Raw genomic sequence first — 24,653 nt, forward strand, 5'->3', positions numbered from 1 at the left:
CCTGATACGATAAATTCGTTTCTAGTCAAGAATTTGTTGAAAGGAGCTTGTAATCGTCATTTTACAGACAAAGCTAGATTACCAATCACCGCAACTATCTTGGCACAGTTGTTAAGAGCTGTCCCAATTGTTTTCCCACTACGTTTTCACCAGATTTTATTAAAATCGATCTTTTCACTGGCTTTTTCAGGTTTTTTTTAGGATTGGTGGATTAGTGTCAAAATCTAGACTGTGTGAAGGGAATATTATTCAGACACGTAATATTCAGTTTGTTTTTCAACATAATGGAGTTTCCCATGATGACTTAACACAAAAAATCCAAGTCTACTTTGACGTATGCTCTCACTAATACTGTCGTTATGTCGTGTTGTCGGGTTATGAAAATGGCCAAAAATTATATGGCCACTATCAGCCACCATAGTATAGATGAAAATCTGCTTGATGTTTCTACTGACTAAGTACATAAATTTATAGGTTTTCACCATAAAAATACTCTTTTAGATAAGAATTTTCCCGTTTACTTTAGATTTTCTACTTTTTACTGTTGACTTTCTGCTTTTTACTCTAGATTGCATTTTGAACCCGATACCCCGCCATATAGGTGTCATAGGTACTGGAACTGTTTTTTTAATTTGTAATGTCTTAAACATAGGGTGGACACCATATGGTACTTGACCTTTTGTTCCATTTGTTCATACATGTGATTGGCCACAAGTAAATTGTCAGGAGATTTTTGTAAAAATGTCAGGAGAATTAAGGTCAAAAGAGGGAGACTTTAATCATGCGTTAAAATTACCCACCCACCATGAATAAAAGACAAATTAATTTACATATTTTATATATTTTAATATCATTTTAATATGCATGTAGGCCTACATTAATAAATTTAAAAACTTTTGATTAGCAGTTTTGGTCATTTGAGGTGCAGTTACATATATATACTCAATATTAATTAAATGTAACAGTTTACTTTTAATTTGCCTTGATAGCCCATTTACATTACGGTAGCTATGGTTATTAAATTTTGGTGGTTATTGTCATTTTGGAAAATATTATTCATATTTTGTGCATAACTTGCAAGTTACTGATATCGCACGGTATGAATTGTATTGTGGATGATATTTTCAACACCATTCATGTACGACCCTTTACGTGTGCTAAACAAATTCCAACTGCAGACAACATAATGTTGATGTCACGTGGTCTGAATTACCTTGCTGTCCACATTGGTAACATAACCGTAATGAGTTTGAAATCACACATTACAAATTAAAAATGTATGTAAAAAAAGCCCTATTAATTCATCCTGTTCTGAACATTCACAATACTATTTAATTATGTTTTATTGTGCAGAAATTGCCGTGAATACGAGACTGACGAAAGCGCGCGATGTCAAAGTTTCAGTTTTGCAAAGCGGTAGCTTCCGGGGCCCGTAGCTTCCGACTAATTACGTAATATTAGAGCGTTGTGTTGGTCATTGTAAAATTTATTTAACATCGAAAATCATGAATATTATGACCAGGACTTTATTAATTTCGTATAAAAACAATAATTATAGTGTTATTTAAATGGTATTGTTCCAAATACAAAAACATCGAAAATGTATTCAGACCGTGTTACTAATTATAGTAACGCCGTGTTACTAATTATAGTAACAACATTCAACACTTAACAAAAAAAAAGTCTGTCTCGTTTTATTTCGATGCTATTTGATTACAATTTTGACTCCCAAAAAATAAAATTACAAGAATTGAAAAAGTGGGTGAAATCGGGAGACTCCTGCGAATTGCGGGAGGTATCACATGTATGTTTGTTGAGGGCGTTCCAAATGCATCTTAAATAAAAAATAAATTGAGTTTGACACATCTCAACCAGGGGGATAGAATGTGTTAAGTTTTGTCAGTTTTACAGAACAATAAATTAAGAAAGAGCTGTAATATGTACATGTTTTTAGTATGGTACTTCAAGTTTGTGTATCTCAAAATTTTGGTGGTCAACCTCATACAAATTGGTGTGTAAAGACATGGCAATTTATTTCTCTGTCTGTAGTGAAAAGCATTCAAATCAACGAAAATTTGGTGAAAAATTAAAGCCAGACAGGAAACGGAATTAACATTGAAGTCAATGGGGAAATTAATGGTGGTCTGCTTCCTACATTGACCACTGGATAAAATTGTCCTAACCTACTCATTCGGCAAACCTTGACAGACTCCTGTACTCTATATATAACTAGCGTACCGGAATTAACCAATGTTTTCCAAATGCTGATCTACTCACACAAACAGCCCTGCTAGGCTACAACATCAAAATTTAAAAAAAAAAACAGTATTAATAAATTTCCTACCTGACAAACTCTGGTTCTGATCCCGTATCTTAACTAGATCGCAGTGTATTTTTTGCGTAAGATGCTGCTCCAGGGCCTTCCACCCCCCAACTTCAGTAATTGATTTCTTTGCTGCATACGTGGCAGTAGCCTTTTCACGCCTGACCCAATTTTCTGATGAAAAGGCCCACCGCCTTCCTGCCCACATCCTTCTCTAACCAACTCCATTTCCATGGATTCTTTACATCATTAATTGCCTTTATACCATGGATGTCATCTCAATAAATTATTTAACAACATTTCATTTTACTCAAAGCCGAGAAATCATTTGAATAAAATACCGAGGTGTACCGAATGTTCGACCAGCGGCTGCCAGGCAGGATACGCCCACATTTTCGAGAGATGGATAGAGAACAAGCTAAAAAGAAAGTGATTTTTCCTACAATCAAGGGCCATAATTCAGGAAATTACAATTCGATATGCACAAATTTCGAAAGGAACTGAGATCTTTGCGTTATAAACTTATATTTCAAGTTTCAACAAAATCAGATAAAAATTGTGACCTCTATAGGGTCCACAACCTTGATATACCATATTTTTACGCTATTTGAGAACGAAGGGAGGCCATTTTGTCACGAAATTCGAACTCAACCGTCCATAGGGTTAAACGGTGATAAAATAATAAGTTTTTTTAAATCGGATAAAAATTATGACCTCTTTAGGATCCACAAGCCAAAAAATGCGTTATTGCGTACAATCAGGGGCCATAATTCAGGAAGTTACCGGCCGATATGCGTGAATATTGAAAGGAACCAAGATCTTTGGGTTATAAACTTACATTTCAAGTTTCAACAAAATCGGATAAAAATTGTGACACTATAGGGTCCACAACCTTGATATACCATATTTTTACGCTATTTGAGAATGAAGGGCGGCCATTTTGTCTGTCAGTTTTGGGCCGATTTTCATGAAATCCGAACTCAGCCGTCCTTAGGGTGTAACGGTGATATAATAATATGTTTTTTTAAATCGGATAAAATTTATGACCTCTATAGGGTCCACAAGCTAAAAACGCGATTTTTCGTACAATCAGGGGCCATAATTCAGGAAGTTTCAATCCGATACATGCCAATATCGAAAGCAGCCGAGATCTTTTGGGGATAAACCTATATTTAAAGTTTCGTCAAAATCAAATAAGAATTGTGACCAGTAGAGAGTCCACAAACAATTGTGGACGGACGTCCAGCCGGACAGGGGCGACGACAATATACGTCCACATGAAAATGTGGGCCTATAAAAATGGGATATTTCGTCTCACAATGTTTATTCGTAGACCGATTCGTATTACAGGTTTCATATCCAAAGGTTTCAAATTTAATTTTAACACCTACAAATGGCTTGGACGACAGACCTGACTTGATACGAAACCACCCCTCAAGACAATTTCCGCAGATTATGATTTCTTGGAATTTCATTGGAAAATTATTGTAGTCTCGATCACCTTGATAATGAAGTAAACTGTGTTTACATATATAACATAATAACGTCTCTCCTAACTCTTAACACTTGGTCGACATGCATTACCCCCCCCACCACCACCTTTTTTTTCAGATAAATCACGGGAACAACCCATGGACGACTGTAATAGCGCAAATCCGTTAAAAAAGAGAAAAGAAATCATGCCTGAACTTAGAATATACAATATTTTGCGCTTGTGCTGTCACATGTGGCAGCCAGAAACACGACTAAAGAATTAAACTGGATATTACCTAGTTTTGTGGAGGTTATGTTCCTGTTTTGCGGGTAGAATTTGGTTTTATAAATGTTCAACAAACAGCTTGTGTCTCCCTTTTCAGGACCGACCCATGTGGCCCTGGAGCCCCTGATAAGGATGTATGTGGTGTTATCCTATCACTCATACGCTCCCAAGTCCAGAATATATAGTTTGCCTCTAGATATACTTCGGTTCGGTGAAATAATCGCCCCCAACCGCCATTAACGATGTTAAAGGGCCATATTGTCTGGCATGTTTGATTTTACTATCATCTAATCACCCCACAACATAATAAATGATTTCAGTGTATTCCTGAAACCTCGGTTAGGCACCAAAATTATCATCCTAGAATAAATACTATGGGAGCTATAGGGGATTATTTCATGTGGGTTTACCCAGCAGATTCTGAAAGAGAACACCCTAGGCTACTAAAATCAATCATAAAAAAAAACTTTGTACACAATTTCCAAGCATAGGCGTATGAGGCGGGGGGGGGGGGGGGGGCCGGGAGGGCCCACCACCCCCAATATTTTCATGAAAAATAATAGAAATCTGAAAAGAGCTCAGAGTTGTGTGATCGGTCATTAGCCGAGGAGTTTTTGAAAATGGGGTGGGGGTAGGGGTATGGCCTTGTCGGGGAAGGCTATGGTCTTGTCGGGAATGAATGCTCAGTTTGTCGGGAAGCGTCGCGCGGTTTGTTGGGTTTTGAATATTTTTAATAATATGGAAGCGGAAAGAAAGCAGTCCAGTCAATGATGAACACGTACGCCATCTGAATAGAACTAGCACGTACACATGGCCTTTCTCAGTTCTTGAGTACTGTGTTCCTGTATACTGGCATCCAACTCCATGCACCGGATGAGCCAAGTGAATGAAGTGAGCAGCTGAAAAGCAGTATAAACCCTCTGTTTATGCCTTCCCTATCCATACATACACTTCATATGCTACCTGTGGATGCCAGAGGAGGAGATATAGATATTGATAGATACCACTGATACCCCCCACTGCCAACATCAAAGAATATACAAGTCTCCTATACATCTGAGATCTGGATAAAAAATGTGAAGTCTCATAAAATGAAAAATGTGGCAAAAGTAAATCGTTCAACTTGTTCTTGTTTTCGTAGTAATAGAGCTTGTATTTTAAAGATGACTTTTTACCAGTTTTAATGCTGAAACTGACATAATTTACTACTCGCTCCAAATTACTAGAAAGTATTCGGAATGCCTGGAAATCGCGTCTACGGCCTCTAAAGATATATATTTGTCTGGAAAATATGCTGGTCCCCCCAAACAAGTTCGGCAACGTACGCCTATGTTTCCAGGTTTAGCCATAGTTCTGCTGGACTAATACTGTATATCTTAAAGGACAATATTGGTATCAGTCATTATCTTATATGTGATAGAACTCGTTAAATACATTCCAAATATAATTTTAACACAGAGATCATTGCTACGATAGATGCGTAATATGTTTCAACAATCGGAAGTGACGAACACAATAGGAAAATACGAGTTATCCTTCTATATAACTGACTGAAGTGACGAGTGATAACAGATACAAGGATAACGAGTTCTATCACATATGTGATGATAAGTGACACCAATATTGTCCTTTAAACAGCCATTTTTCCAATTGCACAAAAATAGTGAAAAGTTCAATCTGATCAAAATACAGATCTATATTTCGTTTCGTTTCTTATACTTTCGATGGCCTACACTACATGAAGATCTGACCGGTTGTTGCGATAGGTCACGTCAGAGGTCATACGAGCGACTTTTGACCCTATGTCGGACATTTGATTAACCAATCAGCATTGATGTTACTAGTGGATTACCCACAGTTCCTTGCAAAACACGCCTAAAGCTTGCCGTAACAGACCATTTCATTGGCTTATCCCTCACATCATTCAGAACACGTTAATGATAACAACTCTTCCAGATCCTAGTGTAGTAAAGATAAGTAAAACGAAATTTTGAACTATAAAAACGAAACGAAATAGGATCTGTGTTTTGATCAGATTGTGAAAAGTACAAACTTTAATGATATATTGGCTAGCTTTTGATTATTTTATGGGTATGGACCATCACTGTGTTTAATTGATAACAAGCCAACAGTGAGGCTGATGTCCCCCGCCAAAATCCGAAAATAAATAGATGACACATATTAATTAATAGCACATTTATTTTTTTTCAAAAGTATCAAGCAATCAAACTGATTATCAACTATACACTAAGTTTCATCACTCTCTATCAGATAGAATCAAAGTTATCTGTCCCAAAGCATCGACCAATGAAATTGCTTAGCTCTGCTTAGCTTTAGCTCGAAATATTAATCATTGAACTCGGTCAAAACATTCACCTAATGAACATCTACATCAAGTTTAAACATTCTACCTCAATTAAAAACAGAGTTGTTATGTTCTAAAGTCTTGACCAATAAAATTGCTTATCGCTCCTTAGTCTAAGCAGAAAATACTCATCATCGAACTTAGTAAAGGTAATGATATAATGAATCTATACTCGGTGTTTCATCACTCTCACTCAATTAAAACTAAAGTTATCGTGCTCCAAAGCGTCAACCAATCAGATTGCTTATCTCTGCTTACCGTAAGCAGACAATGTTCATCATCGAACTCCATCTAACTCAACTAGAATGAAAGTTATTGTGTTCCAAAGTCTCGGTCAATCAAATTGCTTATCGCTCTGCTTACTCTTGGCAGAAAATGCTCATTATCGAACTTAGTCAAGCTATTGATGTAATGAAACTATAGACCAAGTTTCATCACTCTCACTTAATTACAACTAAAGTTATCGTGTCGCAAAGCATCAACCAATCAAATTGCTTATCTCTGATTACCCTAAGCAGAAAATGGTCGTCTTTGAACTCCATCAAGGCATTGACCTAATAAACACCTATACCAAGTTTTAACATTCTAACTCAATTAGAAAGAGAGTTATTGTGTCCCAAAAAGTGTGACAGATATACAGACGGAAGGACGAACCCATTTTAATAGTCCCCTGCTTTCTTCAAAAGGCAGGAGACTAAAATTATCATAAAAACAACATACCTTAAGAGCTCTCATACACCCTTCAACTGAACTTAGAATAAAAAATATTCCTCCCACACATAACACTTTATGGAAAGTCTGACCTAATCTTGGCCTAGAAAGTTCAAGAAAATTTATAATCTCAATACACTGAAAAATTGGCAAATAATTGTTCAAAATCTCTGTTCATCACAAAATATTTCACTGGTCTTCATCATTCTTGATATAAGGAATAAGTCTGTGTATGAATCATGTTGTGTTTTCAGTAATCTTGAGTTTACAGATTTGAAATTTTATCAGTAATACTTTTATACGCCCACATTTTCATTTTTATCTGATTTTGTTGAAATTTGAAATATAAGTTGCTTTCGATATTCGCACATATCCTGAATTATGGCCCTTGACTGTTCGAAAAATCGCGTTTTTAGCTGAATTATGGCCCTTGACTTACAAATAATCGTGTTTTTAGCTTGTAGTCCCTCTACAGGTCACGATTATTATTTGATTTAAAAAAACATGTGAATATATCACCATTACACCTTAATGATGGTTGAAAATCGGACCAAAACTGATGGACAAAATGGCCGCCCCTCGTATAACGCAAATGGTGTAAATATGTTGTATGTCAAGGTTGTAGACTCTCTAGAGGCCACAATTTTTTTCCGATTGTGATGCAACCTTAAATTTATGCTTATATGACAAAGGTCTTGGTTCCTTTCGATATTCGCGCATATCGGATCATAACTTCCTAAATTATGACCCTTGATCGTATGAAAAATTGCGCTTTAAGCTTGCGGTCCCTCTAGAGTTAACAATTTTTATCCAATTTAAAAAAACGGTTGAATATATCAACGTTACACCCTAATGGTGGTTGAGTTCGAATTTCGTGAAAATCGAACAAAAACTGCTGGACAAAATGGCCAGCCCTTGTACGCTAATAGTGTAAAAATATGGTATATCAAGGTTGTGGACCCTCTAGAGGTCACAATTTTCACCAAATTTTGATGAAACTTGAAATGCATGTTTATAACTCAAAGATCTTGGTTACTTTCGATATTCGTGCATATTAGATTGTAACTTCCTGAATTGTGTCCCCTGATTGTACAAAAAATCACGTTTTTAGCTTGTGGTCACTCAAGAGGTCACAATTATTATCTGATTTAAAAAGATAGGTTCCCATGCAACGAAACATACGCCACAGCAGCTAAATCGTTTAGGCAGTCAACAAGAATTGTCACATATATTTCTTTTTTTTTGGTAATGAAAGATTTGTAATACACTAAAATCTGATTAAGAGTAACAACTCATTAAGTAATTTTCAGAAAATCATTACAATTTGTTTGGTTTTTATTAAGTTCTGCCCCATTCTAACGTTTAGTATACGAAACATATCAAAATTGTGACCTCTAGACGGTCCACAGCCTTCATATACCAGATGTTTACACTATTTGCGATCGGGAGGTGGGGTGGGGGAGGCGTCCATTTTGGTCCGATTTTTATGAAATTCGAATTGAAAGAGACACATATTCAAACTTTTTTTAAATCAGTTAATAATTGTGACCTCTTGAGGGACCACAAGCTAAAAACGCGATTTTTCGTACAATCAGATGCCATAATCCATGAAGTTACGGTCCGATACATGCCAATATCGAAAGGAACCGAGATCTTAGGGAGATAAACCTATATTTCAAAGATAGGTTGCCAGGCAACGAAACATATGCCCACAGCAGCTATATCGTCCGGGCACTCAACAAGAGTTGTCGCATAATTTGACTTTTTTTGGTAATTTAACATTTATAATACATTAAAATCTGATTAAGATTAACAACTCATTAAGTAATTATCAGAAAACCATTAGAATTTGTTTGGTTTTTATAGATTCTGCCCCATGCTAACGTTTAGTATACAAAACTTTTAACATCATGGATTTAGCTGTTCAAGTCATAAAGATTCTTGAAAATCAATATACTGGTTCGTCTCAGGATCTTAAACACTGTGTATAGATTTAAAGTCAATCGGATATTAACTTTAGCCTCTAGGGCATCCACAAGATTTTTCAAAGTGATCAAGGGCCATAACTCTGGCAAAAATTATCGGAAATCGCTGAAAATCACTAGGCTTCTTCGTCTCATCGTCTTCAACACTGTATATAAATTTAAAGTCAATCTGATATTAACTTTAGCCTCGAGAGCGTCCACAAGAATTTTCAAAGTGATCAAGGCCATAACCAGGGATCTTAATCGGCTGTTTTTTGTCAGCTTTAGCCGATTGATCTTTAATCTAGCCGATTGGTAGAACAAAGAAACGGCCACTATGGTATCATATATTAATCTACTTTCGGCCTATTTACAAAGAGTTAATTATCAAGCCGATCGGTAAAACAATGAACCGGCCAGTATGGTATCATTAATCAATCAATTTTCGGCCGTTAACAAAGAATTAATTATTACTTGTCGATTAAGAAACCCATCAAAGAGCTAGTCAATACAATATGAATACCTTCAGCTTCAATCCTTATCGGCTCATTTCCTAAATAAACAACTTAATTAGTTGAGTTAATCATGCCAAGTAAAAGAATGTATATAATCCGATGTCGATTCATTCATTTCTATCTAACACAATGTTGAAGTACTTGAACACCTCGCAGAATGACAACAGAAAACGTAAACGAGATTTAGCCGAAGATAGTGATGGCGGCGTTGACCTTGAACTTGAAGCATGCACGTCGTCATTGGAAGTTCCAAAAGCCGGAGATCGTCCAACGTAGGTCAACCAAAGTCGAAGTCCGGAAGATATTTTAAATCCGAATGGTTAACCACTTTCAAATGGCTTTCGTTTGACAAAAATTCACAGAAAATGTTTTGTCTCGTAAGTTATTAATTATTAATCTTCTTTTTTTTTAAGTCACTTAATAAACTACTGATCTCGTATATTATTATTATTATGTTAGCGTAGAGTAAATCTGGTAATAACCTACTGACCCGTATATAATTATTATGTTCACGTCAAGTTAACCTATTATTTTCACGTATCTTATATTATATTATTGTACCAATTTCAGATCTACCAGAAGCACAACCATAAAAATAAATTTGTAAGTGGCTCTATTAATTTCAAATTATCGGCAATAAAAGACCATATTAAATCCGAAGATCATACCTGCGCAGTAAAGAAAGACGATGACAGAACAAAGAGTTTAATTCCCAAATCTATAGAAACTGTTTCAAACCGGGCTAATAGTACAATGATTGCGTTAATCCGAAATGCTTATTTCATAGCTAAAAGAAACATTGCCATCGAAAATTATGAACAATTGATCGATTAGACAAAACAGCAGGGACACGAAATGACAAAAAAATTATATCGCGATTTTAATTCTTGTGGTGAATTTATTTCGTTAATATCTAGTGAAATTGAGGAAGGAATCCTCTCAGATATCCAAGCTAGCCCTGCTGCAAGTTTTATGCTTGACGAAAGCACAGATCTGTCTTCCGAGAAACATTTAATTTTGTATTTTAATTATTTGAAGGGTGGACACTTGCTGACTAAATTTGTAAAATTGATAGAGGTCAAAGAATGTAATGCGGTGGCAATTACTAATGTTATTATTGCATTCTTACGAACCAACAAGATAGATGTCAAAAAGATATTTGGCATGGGGTCAGATGGGGCTGCAGTGATGCTGGGAAAACCGGGTGGTGTAGCAGCCTTACTAAAGGAATATGTCCCACTTATAGAAGTTCATTGTGTTGCCCACCGTCTAGCCCTTGCTATTGTTGATGTATCGAAGGCCGATGCAGACATAGCCTTCTATGAAAGTACCCTGAATACCGTCAGGAACTGCTTGACCAACCTATTGTAAAGCCATCGGAAGTTCATAAAGTCTGATGGCTATCTATGACAAACGCCATAGAATCACTCGTAAAAACATTGCCAGCATTGTTGAAAATGTTGGAAGATAATGCAGAAACAGACATAATGGCCGATGCCTTATATTCGCGTTTAAAAACATATAAATTTCTTTTCTATACAGCATTTTTGCAAGATTTGTTTGGGTGTATCGGGGCACTGAGCAGAGCATTACAGGTACGCGACTTGGGGTACGAGGGTACGAGACAGACAGTAGACAGATTTTAAGCAGCAATGACCAAAACATACCTGGACGACGAACCCTCCTATGGACCTAAATTGGCGACATTTTTGCAAATTACTGAAGGGACAGACAAGTATTTGGGCGAGACAATGACAAGGACACATAAAGACGCTACGCTTTTAGACAGGGTACGCAAGACAGTGACTAGGGTGGTGGACAATGTAACTTCTCGGTTCCCCGACAACAAAATTCTCTCCGCGTTCACAATATTTGATCCAAAGAATGTTACCACTGATTCTAATTACGGCTTTGAGCAATTGGATATTCTAAATGGACATTTTTCAAAAGCTGAAAACTGTCCATATGACACCTGTGCAATTTTATCGAAATGGCCCATTATGCGCCAAATGATTATTTTTAATCTTAAGGGGTTAAATCATTCTGAATTACTTGTAAACTGTCATAGCAATTCTCTGAGAGAACACTTTCCCAATGTGGTAAGACTCATGGAAATAGGGAGGACCCTACCAGTTAGCAGCGTAGAGTGTGAGAGAGGTTTTTCCAAACAGAACCTTATCAAAACTAAGCTTAGATGCCGCCTAAATGTGGACACGTTAGATCGCTTGATGCGAATAAGTCTGGAAGGCCCCCCTTTATCTTCTTTCAATCCACATAAATGTCTACAAAAGTGGAAGTGCATTAAATCCCGGCAATTGTATACTGGTGATATTAAAAATAAACTTATCTGAATCATGACAATTGGCCACGTGACATTTCGCACATACGTCTTATTTCCGACTTTACACGGAAACTAATTTGTGCTAATTTGTTATTATTGATATGTGCTTATATACTTTGTTATTTTTATATATTGACAAGTGATTACAAATAAAATAATTGAAAAAAAAACATATTTATATTTACTTGTAGTTTTTCTTTTTACTAAATTATAACTTCCATTTGGTTGGATGAAAGCAAAAGTAGGAATATGCATTGTGCAAGTTAATGAAATTTGACTGTAAGTGTCGATATTATATCGACGTATGAATACAAGTATGCAATTAAAACAAAGGTTTTCTTTATTCAGAGTTTCAGATATTATTATTCCAAATACGTTATGCAATTATGGTCGTAAATAGAATATGCATAAATCAACATTACTGTTGATGAAAAGACGACTATCCGTTAGGTCTACCCGTGGCCGGTTCATTTCAAAATGGATTAAGAACCCTGGCCATAACTCTGGCAAAAATTATCAGAAATCGCTGAAAATCAATAGGCTTCTTTGTCTCATGACCGTAAACACTGTGTATCAATTTAAAGCCAATCGTATATTAACTTTAGCCTCTAGCGTCCACAAGATTTTTCAAAGTGATCAATGGCCATAACTCTGGCAGTAATTATCGGAAATCACTGAAAATCAATAGGCTTCTTCGTCTTATGACCTTAAACACTGTGTATACATTTAAAGTCAATCGGATATTAACTTAAGCCTCTAGAGCGTCCACAAGATTTTTCAAAGTGATCAAGGGCCATAACTCTGGCACTAATTATCTGAAATCGCTGAAAATCAATAGGCTTCTTCGTCTCATGACCTTATACACCTTTAGCCTATAGAGCGTCCACAAGAAATTGTGGACTCCGGACCGACGGACGGACGAACCGACGGATTGACGGGGGCGACAACAATATAAGACCACATTTCAATGTGGGCGTATAAAAATTGTTACCTGTAGAGTGCCCACAAACAATTGTGGACAGACGTCCGGATGGACAGGAGCAACGCCAATATACGTCCACATGAAAATGTGGGCGTATAAAAATTGGTAAGCATTATTACTCAATTGAAACAATCCGGATTATCAGCAAGTTGATTGACACTCATTGTAATGGTTAACCTAGGATATATATGATTAGAATTTTAAGATTTTTTCCGCCAGTTCTGAAAAAGAATTGTTATCGCCAAAATCCAAATTTTATTCACCACTTTCATATTTTTATCACAAATTGCGACTTTGGCGACCGACAGCGTGAGCCCTGAGAATTGCGGTGTGATCGGGGTTGAAAACAATAGCAATTGGCCAGATCAGTGGCTCAGGTAAACTTTTTATTTACTGGATTGGGAAGGGGCATCACTGCCAAGATGTTCGGCAGGGACAAAATTGATATTGAAAGGGCACCACCGGCCATGGTTAATTTCGAGGCCTGTCATTACCTAGAAAGAAATATATTTTGATATTTTTGTAGATAAAGATACCTGTCTGTGAGTAGCAGTTTCAAAGGATTGATAAACCATACCAAATAATTACATAAACATGATTTTTATACGCCCGCATTTTCATGTGATATACAATAATTAATAGAATCAATAAGATTTAGCCACCCATGTAGAGAAACAATATCAACACAATTCAAAAGTCGTATGCTCAAAAATGGCGGCGTATCGCCAAAACAACTATTTACTGTGGACATCACCAATCCAACCCGAATGCTGGTACAGAAAAGTCAACGACACTTTTGTAATGATTAATGCATCAGATGATCCAAATTCTTTACTGGAACACTTGAACAAGCAACACCCAAGAATTAAGTTCAACTATTCTGAAATCCAAGTATTAAACAAATATCTTCATAATAAGAAATCCAGAAAACTACAAGAAGCCATGCAAATCAAGAGATTTAAACCTGAATTGAACAGAGACGAGGGATTATATCTACCAAGGAGTTACGATATCTTAATTAATCCTTATAAACCGAAAGAGTTCAATTGTTTAAGCCTAGAAGTCTGATTCAGTGAAGCCGTCAAAATCCTCGCCTTCAGTGTCGGAATTAAAAATCCGAGCAATTTCTTTGGTTAAAACTGGTGCATCGCCATCATTATTTTCATCCACATTTTCATCAAAATTTTCATTTTCATCCGTCCTATTGATTATCTCAGCTTTAATAAATCCATTTATTATAACAGATTTCGATATTGAGGCCCAAGCGTTGCTAACCCACTGAGCTACTTCACTGTGGGTGGCACGATGCATCCTTTGTGCTGAAATAAATTAAATATTACGCTTGGATGCATTGGACGTGAACATCAATACTTGCATCGGTAAATTTGACCGTCGCTGAATCTTGCGCCGAACGAAAATTCTTTACTTCAGTCTCGGACATAACTTCTGTAAACTTGTCATTTTGTGCCAACCTTCGATACTACTGTTTACCATTGTGATGCATTCGATAATATTTATCCATTTTTGTGAAGAAAATCGATGAATTAATTTTATTTTATCAAAAAAGCACATGAACAAAAAAACATCGCTGATTTTATCACCTATTTACAGGGGGTGTAACTCTGTATGTAATAATATAGGAGGTGCTAAAACGTCTGTTTTACAACAAAGTGGCAATGGAAAAGAGACACTAGATGATCGTGACAAAACTCGGTACTTTTATTTTATTCAATCAGTATCAAATAATGTGTCGTTACGCGTGAAAACAATGATCAGGTTAGTCTTTTAATAAAACAAAAGATTAATTAACAGATAATCCCGGGTTGATTGTTATGTTTACATTTCTTTTTACCTGATCAGTGGGGGTCCAGTTCATTAACTACTACTCATGGGATTAGCGGGGGTGTTACAAAGAATGACAAGATGGTATCATTCAACAATGGCCGTTGAATTGGCGCTGTTTTGTTGAATTTATTAGTAAAATAGTGACCGCTGGCCGCGTTAGAGGAGTGACCGTTGAATAAAGAGATGAAACAATAGAATTTTTACTGGGGGAATTTATCGTGACCGCTTACAAGGAGATGTCGCTGAATAGGAGTGGCTGCTCATACAGATTCTACTGTATTTGTAAAACTGTGCTCCCCATCAGACATCCCATGTTCAGTTAATAACTTTCAGATCTGAAATCACAAGCCATTTGGGCTAGTAGATTACAATTTTTTACAAGCCCGGACCCGATTTCACTGGCCCAAAAATTCAAAAGTAGTAATACAACTTTTGTTTTAAATTCTTTATTCTCTTGAATACAAATATAATGGATTTTCATGTTTATTTTTCGAATCTCGTTAATGAAGAGCGGACCTGGAAAGCAAGATTCCATCTCATTTCGGACTCCAAAAAATATGGCCTTAACGATTTCGGACTCAGAAATAAGTTGAAAGGAAAGGTTGAATACAACTGTCAAATCAATTTATAGTAAGTCAAAAACGATTTTATAAAAATAACATGCGGGTAAAATTTAACGCTCAGAATCAAATACAGCACGTGGAGTCATGGATCACGCACAGTATAGACCTCTTATTAAGAAACGGCAAAATTTCCAATTTTGAATGTTTATGAAAAGAATGTTTTAGTTATTTGTGTCTGTAATATGTATATAAAAAAGCAGTTGATGAATTTATTCGAAATAGGCCAATTCAAAAAACAAAAGAAAATATTAGCACGAAACACTTGGTTATTAAAAGGCTCCACCAAATTGTAAAACATTAGACATTAGTTGCACAGGTAGCTTTTCTTCATACATGTCGCTTCAGTAACTAACCTGTAACTCTAAATTATCAAAGACCAGTCACATCACACAAATCCATACATGTAGGTACACAGACACTCTCTACGTACAATGTTCCATATAAATGTCGTAATATGAAACCTATGGGAATGCCTAAAAATTCTCGAAAGTCCACGAATCTGCTTTGCCTCGGCGACACCCAGATTCGTGCAATTCTATAATTCGTATCCACGTAAATTTATCCAAGTATCATGGTGCCAAACTTCCGTGCTAAATTGAATACTTCGCCGTTGACGTGTAGAATTCAGATTCTTAAATATCCGTAATAAATCTAATATCAAAACATGACTTGACACCTGTGGCTGTGCATGGCTGCATATTTACATGTACCGCGTGCGGAGCACAGGTAACGCCCCCTGGAATTTCTTTCTCACATCCATGTCTATCTTTACGCTACAAATTATATTTATATATATGGAACTTTTTCCCCGACCTAATTATTTGATTTTGTCAAATTTTCTAGTAAATTATTCATACTATAGCCTTTATTTATGGACATTGTTTTAAAATGATTAAATACACCAGACAACGAGCTGTTTGCATTTCCATTCCAGATATTTACTGTGGGGTTGTTATGGTAGAATAAGTAGTTCACATGACTTGGGGTGCGTTTTAATTTATTTAGACATAATAATTCATAATGCTATAAACTAGTGTTAAACAGGCGAAAACAAGCGTGGATGGTGTGAAATTTATTGTTATAAAATTGGCTACTTCCGACAGTGCGCAATGGACACAATGCAAATGGCGGCTTTTCGTGGTATTTCCGAGCTTAATTCTTGCATTTAGAAATGAATAATTAAATGTACGTGGCGTAGACGTGAGTATTGTGGTCTCAAGTCAGTTTACTGAACATAAAATAGTTTTTCTTGCTACCTGTCAGACGTAAAATTCGCCTGTCGCCGACAAGATAGGCGAACATTTCGAGCTGTGACTGATTTTTCAATCGAGAACCCCATTGCGGTTTCATGCCAGATCGCGTGACCTTGTAAAGGAAAATGTGTTTTCCATATAATATTTTGAGAAAAAGGCGAATATTTATCTTTCTTTCTCGAGTAATTTGGAATAAAAACGGTTGAAAGTTTTAAAATTTTCCACAAGCCAGTGCTTTTTAAATTTTTACTGGCCAAATCAAAAATCTACTGGCCACGGGCATTCGGGCCAGTGCTAATTTCGCACACTGAATGTTCCCAGGTCTTACGGAGTTCGGCCTTAAAACACCGGTTAACACTGATATCTAATGGTTGCAAGAGTTTTGTCATCCCTCCAGGAATTATTCCAAGAATTGTTTTCGTCGCTTTCACTTTTGCCTTTGTATCATCACTGATATGCGCACGCATCGAGTCCATGACTAGCATGCTTGTTTTGGTACGAAAAAGGCCACCGGCACGGCGAGAAAAGCATTTTTCTAACCATCTCCCTATCATTTTATTGTCCATGCACCCTTTGGGATTTACTTCAATGACCAAGGAGCTGGGAAACTTCTCTTTTGGCATGGTTTTTCTTTTAAATATTATCATTGGCGGCAATTTGCCGCCATCGGCAGAACAGGCTAATACTATGGTAAAACTTGACTTTTCGTGGCCAGCCGTCCGGATAGTGATTGTGTCCTTTCCCTTGGCATCTATAGTGCGGTTCATAGGGATATCAAATGTCAGAGGAACCTCATCCATGTTTATAATGTTTGAGTCACTCAAACCAATTTCTCTTATCTTTGTCTGGACAAAGTTCCGGAAACTGGCCAGCTTTTCTTCGAAATTTCTGTGGCATGGTTGTTCTTTGACGTATGCTTAGACCCTTTCTTCTCATAAATCTGAAGCACCAGGAAGGATTACCGTTGAAATTTTCAACGCCGAGATCAGTGGCAATCTGTCTAGCTTTTAGCCGTAACTGCACGGTGTTTAAACCCCTACACGGGGCACGTTGTGTCAAGACATATTCTTCTAATTTGTCTTCTATGTCACCCTATCTAGCTTTGCAGCCTCTGTTAGCTTTCTTTGTCTTTTTTGTCTTTCTCAACACCTCCTTCGTTTTTCTCCAGTCTCTTACACACTTTTCACTCACTCCATACATTCTATGCGCTGCCATGTTTCCACCATTCTCTTCGGCGTAGTTTACCACTTATAGCTTAAAAGCTGCTGTATAGGATTTGCGTGTCTTTACGGAAGGCATTTTGAAATATGACTGACAAGTATTTAAAACATCTTATTTACATACGTTGGGATTTATTTTGAAAAGTACACACATGCTTTTAATTTGATTACTTTGAACCAATACAATTTTGCCGACTTCGATTCATGTGTTTTAATCGCACGTGATCTGGTAAACTGTATATCCACGTTTGGGGGGGGGGGGGGGGTATGTAGGGGACAGGAATTGGTACCTAAGTGGGTGGCAGTAAACAAATCCAGGATGTTTGAGAAGCAGATCTAGCTACCTGATTTTTCTTTGATGACATAATGACATATGCTCCTAAAAAACATACACGCCATAATCCAGTGGTTAGGTTCGTTTGTTTAATCCTTATTTAAATACGCTAGTTTCCTCCAATAAACCATCTGATTCCACAGCTAAGCTAGTAACTTGAGTAGCCTACTAGTAGAATTAAAAACTATCAGATACAGGCTGGATCACCGGTATTATATTTTTTTTATTTATTAATCGGGAATCACTGAAATAAGTGTTGACAAAGAAGAGGGCAAAAATAAAATTAATTGTGAAATAAATTTGTTGGATTTAATACCCCGTTTCCGTTCTTTCACTAGTTAACTGTCTCTCAAACTAACGCGATAACTCGCGTGACTTGGTTTAACATGCGTACTACATGGCATTATGATTTTTCACTAGGATATTAGCGAGTATATGTTGACATATTGACGGCTATAAAATGCTAAAAAAGAGTCGAAGCAATTTTTCGAGCTTCATCCACATATACATCGAGGCAATTTTTCGACCTTCATCCATATATATGTCGAAGCAGAGTATAAGAAAAGCTCCCGATCATCATGAAAAAAAGTATCGACTCATACCCTGTAAAATACGGTACTTGTTCATCTCAAGACCTTAAACTCTGTGTATCTGAAGTTAATCGGATGGTAACATAAGCCTCTAAAGTGTCACAAGATTTTTTGAAGTGATCAAGGGTCATAACTTGGGCGGAAATCGCTGAAATCAATAGAATTCTTCGTCTCATGACCTCAAACACTGCGTATAAATTTTAAGTCAATCGGATATTAACTTTAGCTTCTAGAGCGTCCACAAGATATTTTGAAGTGATCAAGGGCCATAATTCTGGCAGTAATTATTGGAAATCGCTGAAAGTCAATAGGTTCCTTCGTCTAATGAGCTTAAACACTGTGTATAACACTGGCAGTAATTATCGAAAATCGCTGAAAATCAATAGGCTTCTTTGTGTCATGACCTTAAACACTGTGTATAAATTTAAAGTCAATCAGATATTAACTTTAGCCTCTAGATCGTCCACAATTCAGGAATGAAGTTAGTATTTTTACTGATCAAACGTTGGATAAAACGATGTTTTTTTTATATTGTATTCTATTAATTATTATATCAACTTATCTGAGTATCAAATGCATCAATTTCACTTAGTCAAAATTGATCCCATCAAACCGTCTGTAATTGGTTTGTGTTACCTATTTCTATTGATTGGTAGTTTCACATTTTCATGTAGACATATTGTCCTTCCACAATTTGAAATACAGGTCTATCTCCCAGAGAGAGAGAGAGAGAGAGAGAGGAATGGGGTATAACACCCACTCGACACAAACTAGGTCATTTCGAGACTAACATATGGTTCAATTTTATTTCAACAATTCACTTGTGCATAGGGGTCTTTAGCAGTGGGAGGAAACCGGAGCACCCAGAGAAAATCTATGAGGTTGAACTGGCAACAAGACTCCTTGTCACGTACAACCGGGGAATCGAAACCAGGCCAGTTGACTCAATGACAGACCTTATGATACAGCGCGCATGCGCTGACAACTCGGCCATTCACCCCCACCCCACCTCTCAAAGATCTTGTTTCCTTTTGATATTGACATGTATCGGACCATAACTTCATAGCTTGTTATGCATGTTTATAACCCAACAAGATGAAACTTAAATTATATCGCTTTTGATTTTTGCATATCAACAAATGTGGCCGTATCTTGCCTGGCAACCGCTCGTTATTTACTTTATACTAATTTATAGGTACAATTTTTAGATCTATCATTGTACAATATGATTTCTTCTATAGACATATATATATATGAATTAAAGGTGTTTTGGGTTTCATTTGTTGATTCAAAACTAAAATCTATCAGCTGTTGTACAACACATGTAAAAGATAGTCTTCCAAACAAAATTTTATAATTTGTGGCAGACAATATCTGTGTTCGGCTGCTTTTATTTCACTAATCTTTTGAAAACATTTTTTTACCAAATTCTGCTGAATTGTACATTTCATGATGAAAAGTAACTGAAACAATGAAATTATGTTTTTAACTTACTTGACAATACCAAATCCTAAACTAACAATTATCACTAGCATCCTTGCTAATGTTCTTTTGAATGAAGAAACTATTTCTCCTAAAATAACAGCTCCATCAACTGAAGATCCTGTTTTGGATATATTCTCATATTCACCAAAAAATACAGCTGCTTCTAGCATACCTAAACATAGGAAATATATAATACAGTCGGTTTCATTTAATAGAACAAAAATTTCACGATCATTCTTTATCAATCGAAGTAGATCTCAAGATGCTCGTTATTTGGAAATGATCATTGTAGGAGTCATAATTATGAGGAGAAGAATTCAGTGGTAAGCCAAAATCCACGCTGATTAATTTGTAAACAAAGGCGAATAATTTCATGAACGTGAGTTCAAGCAATAATCATAAAAGACAGTTTTTAGAAAAGAGAGCTAACCCCAATGCTTCACACTAAATTTGTAAAAAAAAAGATAGGTTGCCAGGCAATGAAACATATGCCCACAGCAGCTAAATCGTTCGGGCATTCAAAAAAAGAGTTATTACATATTTTTACTTTCGCCGTGTTGAGTTCAACTTTCTATGGGAAAATTTTCTCTGCATGGGGGCACCCTAACAATGTATGACACAACCCTACAAATTTCACAGGAAAGTTGTTTTGTTCGTGATGCATCATGTACATGCAAGGCCTCAGTTATGGGTAGGTGTAATCATGTCTGTGCCCTTTTGTTTGCCCTCGAAGATTTTATTGAAACAAAAGGAACAGATTCAAATGCATGTACCTCAGTACTGTGTGAGTGGAATAAAGGACGTAAAAAACAAAAAGATCCAAAGCGCATCACTAATGCAAGTCATGGTAATCAAAAGAAAAAACGGGTTGATGATATCATTTCACATGATCCCACACCAAAATATACCGGGACCCAAATATACCAGAGGATCCCAAGACACAGTAAATGACTTTGTACATCGCATGGAATCAGGGTCTTCAATTTCATTAAAGTCTATGTCCATGTGGCTCAATTTGCTAGTAAGGCAATATGAGGACTACCAGGTAAGCAGTGACCTTAAGGACAATTTAGTGAACAGGACAAAAGTACTACTGCATGAAATCTCAATAGCAGCCATCGGCGATGACGTCATTGAAATGCGATATGCGCATCACATGATACTCAACTCTGGCAGGGTCGTACAAACATTGGCACCAAGCATTGTAAACAATGGCCGAGTCTAAGAAAATACTCGTAATAAAATTATCTGAAAATGATGTTCCAGGGGCTAAATTTAGATGTAATGAAATCAAATAACATTCAGTTTGCGAATTAAAGCGTTGGCTGCAATGTAGAGGACTTCCCGTAACTGGAAATAAGTCGGAACTTGTTCGAAGGTTTGTGTACTTTGTTATCGTATTGTCAATGTCAGCATGGCCGATCTATTAGGCCTAGTACTATTACTACTATTATTTTTGCAAAACTTATCATTTACTTATCATTTATTTATTCATAGAAACATGTGAAACTATATTTGCACAAGCTATAATTTCCTTTCCAAGCTTTAACAAGTAATCAAATCAAAGTAAAGAAAACACAGAGTAAATCATTCAATCAGGCAAGTTTCAGTTTGCGACAAACTATGGAATTATAAATAGGAATAGGACGCTTGGTATTTCATTCGATATTTTACTTGATTTATACATATTTTGTTGCTTTTAGTTTTAAATAGTAAATATTATTTCAACTTGTGCTCAGTCTAGCAGAAAACACTAATTTTTAATTTATTTAACTTCAGATGTCTGTGCTGTATAGAAGCAAGCGAAGATGGAGAAATTGTAGTGTCTATTGATGGTGGAAGCTGGTACCAGAGAAAAGTTACTAAAGTTCTACAAGCTTCATGTGCTGATCAGTTGTCTGAAGTTCCACTTTTGCCAACTACAGGGTGGAGTAAATTTCCGTCAAAAAAGGTGCCAAGTGCTTTTTCCTATGGTATGAGTCATGACCACATCATAGCCACTGCTGTAGTGCATGAACCAGATGGTGATCAAACGTTAACTGACTTTGGCACATCAAAACCTATGCATAAAGGTCGACAATATTTTGCTAACGGACATGTCAAGGACATTGAAGACCAACAAAAGCATGGATGCTATTTTTTAAAATGCAAGGTATTAGCTTCATACGAGACCGATAAAAACTATAATGTAACTTTAACCTTAGACTCAAATTCGGCTAAAGATTTAGATGCCTCATGCTAATGTCGTGCGTCAGCCATGAGCAGGTGTAACCATGTGGCTGGTATCTTGTTTGCACTAGAAGATTATACGATTCGCTTCGGATATCAACCAACAAGTGCAACAAGTGAGTTGTGTAAATGGAATGTGGGACGGAAAGCGAAGCGTGATCCTAAACCATGCCATGAAGCTGCATACAACAAAAAGCTGAAATCCGACAGGATTATATCACATGACCCTCGTCCCCAACATATGATTGCAGATGATGAAACTTTCGTTAACAACTTTGTGGCAACAGTCCCAAATGCAGGCAGTAATTCCATGTTTGTGCAGATCATGGAGATCAAATACAATGACTATGTGGTGGACACTGACCATCTTCGTAAACTTTCCCAGTTAACAATAAATAGTTTAAAAGAGAGCATTCAAGGAAACCAGCCTGTAGAAATAGGCAATACGAAGGGGCAGACAACCTCGGACAGCTGGTATGAAACACGCTCACTTCGAGTTACTGCTTTAAATGCAAAAACTGTCACGACAACTAAGTCCAAGCAAGGACAGTATAATTTATTGAAGCGACTTCTTTGGAGTAAAAAAGTGCTGGACCTCAAAGCGCTAAAATATTAACGGGACAATGAGGACCACGCATTTAAAAAATTCCAAGAGGGAAGTTTAAAACCTGGACATACTCTGACCAAGAGTGGTTTTTGAGTAAACCCAAAATATCCAGATTTAGGTTGCAGCCGCGATGGCTTAATCTGGGATTGTAATAAAAAATTAGTGGGTGTGCTGGAAATAAAGTGTCCCCTTGTGCTAGAAAATAGTGGACCCACTGATTTAGAAAACTTATCAAAAAAACAAATAAACAATCTGTGTTATAAAATAGAAAATGGGGAATTAGTTCTGAAACAAACACATTCATACTATTTTCAAATTCAAATGCAGATTGCAATTTGTGAAGTTGACTTTTGTGATTTTAACATTTGGTCTCAAAAGGGAATGTGTATCGAGAGGATACAAAGAGATATTGGATTTTGGAATGCACTTTTTCCAAAACTGATAGATTTTCACCACAATATATTATTGCTAGAGTATTTGGAGCAGAGAATCCCTCGCCGACTGTTACCAGTCAATTTAAGCCAATCAGCCCAGTGATAAATAAAAACATAAAACTATTCATTTGATTGTACTGTATTTTCGCGACTGGAGAACTTCTTTAAAAAGGAATCCTCTGTCTGCTATTACTAAATCACCCAGGTTTAAATATTCTACCAATCCAGACTTTATGAAAATTTCTTTGTACGATATGCTCCCTTATAAACGTCCGACAAGAAGGAAATGCCTCCTGTCAAAGCAATTCCAGCAAGACATTTCAATGTGGAGTGGTGTTTATATGACGAGTACAAATTCCCATGTTCTGCAAAGTTCCTTGATGACTGAACAAAATTCTCGAAGCAGTCTATTATCACTCTAACATTCTTAAAAGATTTAAAAGATGCTGGAAGGTGTTCTCTGATTAATTCTCTGGATGGAAACATTCTCTGTCTGATACAGGCGGTCTGTTTATATAAAAAATGAATCCATGTGTTGATAATTTCAGACACACAGCTTATACTCAAATCAAATCTGTACGCTAAGTCTTCATTAGGGAAGGCATGTCTAAGTTTCATCAGGGTTAAGAGCAGTTGATTTTTTGGAGTTATTTTTCGGGTGATTGGTTTTCTAATTTTTATACTAATTGAACGTGTTTTTTTTCCTTTCCAGTATATATACTGAGCGCCATGGAAAACGCATCACTTTTTTTCCCAAATATTTTATTACTAGGTGGTTTTGTATGTATAATATTATGCAATACTATGAACTATTGTTTCACACAATGCTCCCAAACACAAAAAATATCGGCCCGTGTGCACAAGAAAAAATTGCACGAGATGCACATGAAAAACCCAATATTCACGTGCAGCATTGTGTGTGAGCCCTTTAAAAGCATGTTTTCAACTTAATGTGCAGTACATGAACTGTGAAACGTCAATCTGTCGTAATTTGTCGTTGGACGTGTGAAGGAATCGAGCTAGAGATGCCGAGACTTACTGAAAATCAACGGAATGAAGCCATGGGAATGTCC

At 36.5% G+C, this 24,653-nt stretch overlaps 1 protein-coding gene across 5 annotated transcripts in view; it reads right to left on the reverse strand.

Annotated features, from left to right (window-relative positions):
• Positions 1-24,653, reverse strand: part of LOC126820261 (transmembrane protein 87A) — a 444,177-nt gene that overhangs the window by 227,217 nt on the left and 192,307 nt on the right. For all 5 annotated transcript variants that reach the window (XM_056100811.1, XM_056100809.1, XM_056100810.1 and 2 more), the window contains exons 10-11: positions 20,320-20,482; positions 7,168-7,261 (exon numbers count right to left, since the gene is read on the reverse strand). In XM_056100811.1, coding sequence (XP_055956786.1) covers positions 7,168-7,261; positions 20,320-20,482 — 257 coding nt within the window. The remainder of the gene's footprint in view (positions 1-7,167; positions 7,262-20,319; positions 20,483-24,653) is intronic.

The sequence above is a fragment of the Patella vulgata genome, chromosome 5 (assembly GCF_932274485.2).
Source record: "Patella vulgata chromosome 5, xgPatVulg1.2, whole genome shotgun sequence".
Lineage (NCBI taxonomy): Eukaryota > Metazoa > Mollusca > Gastropoda > Patellidae > Patella > Patella vulgata.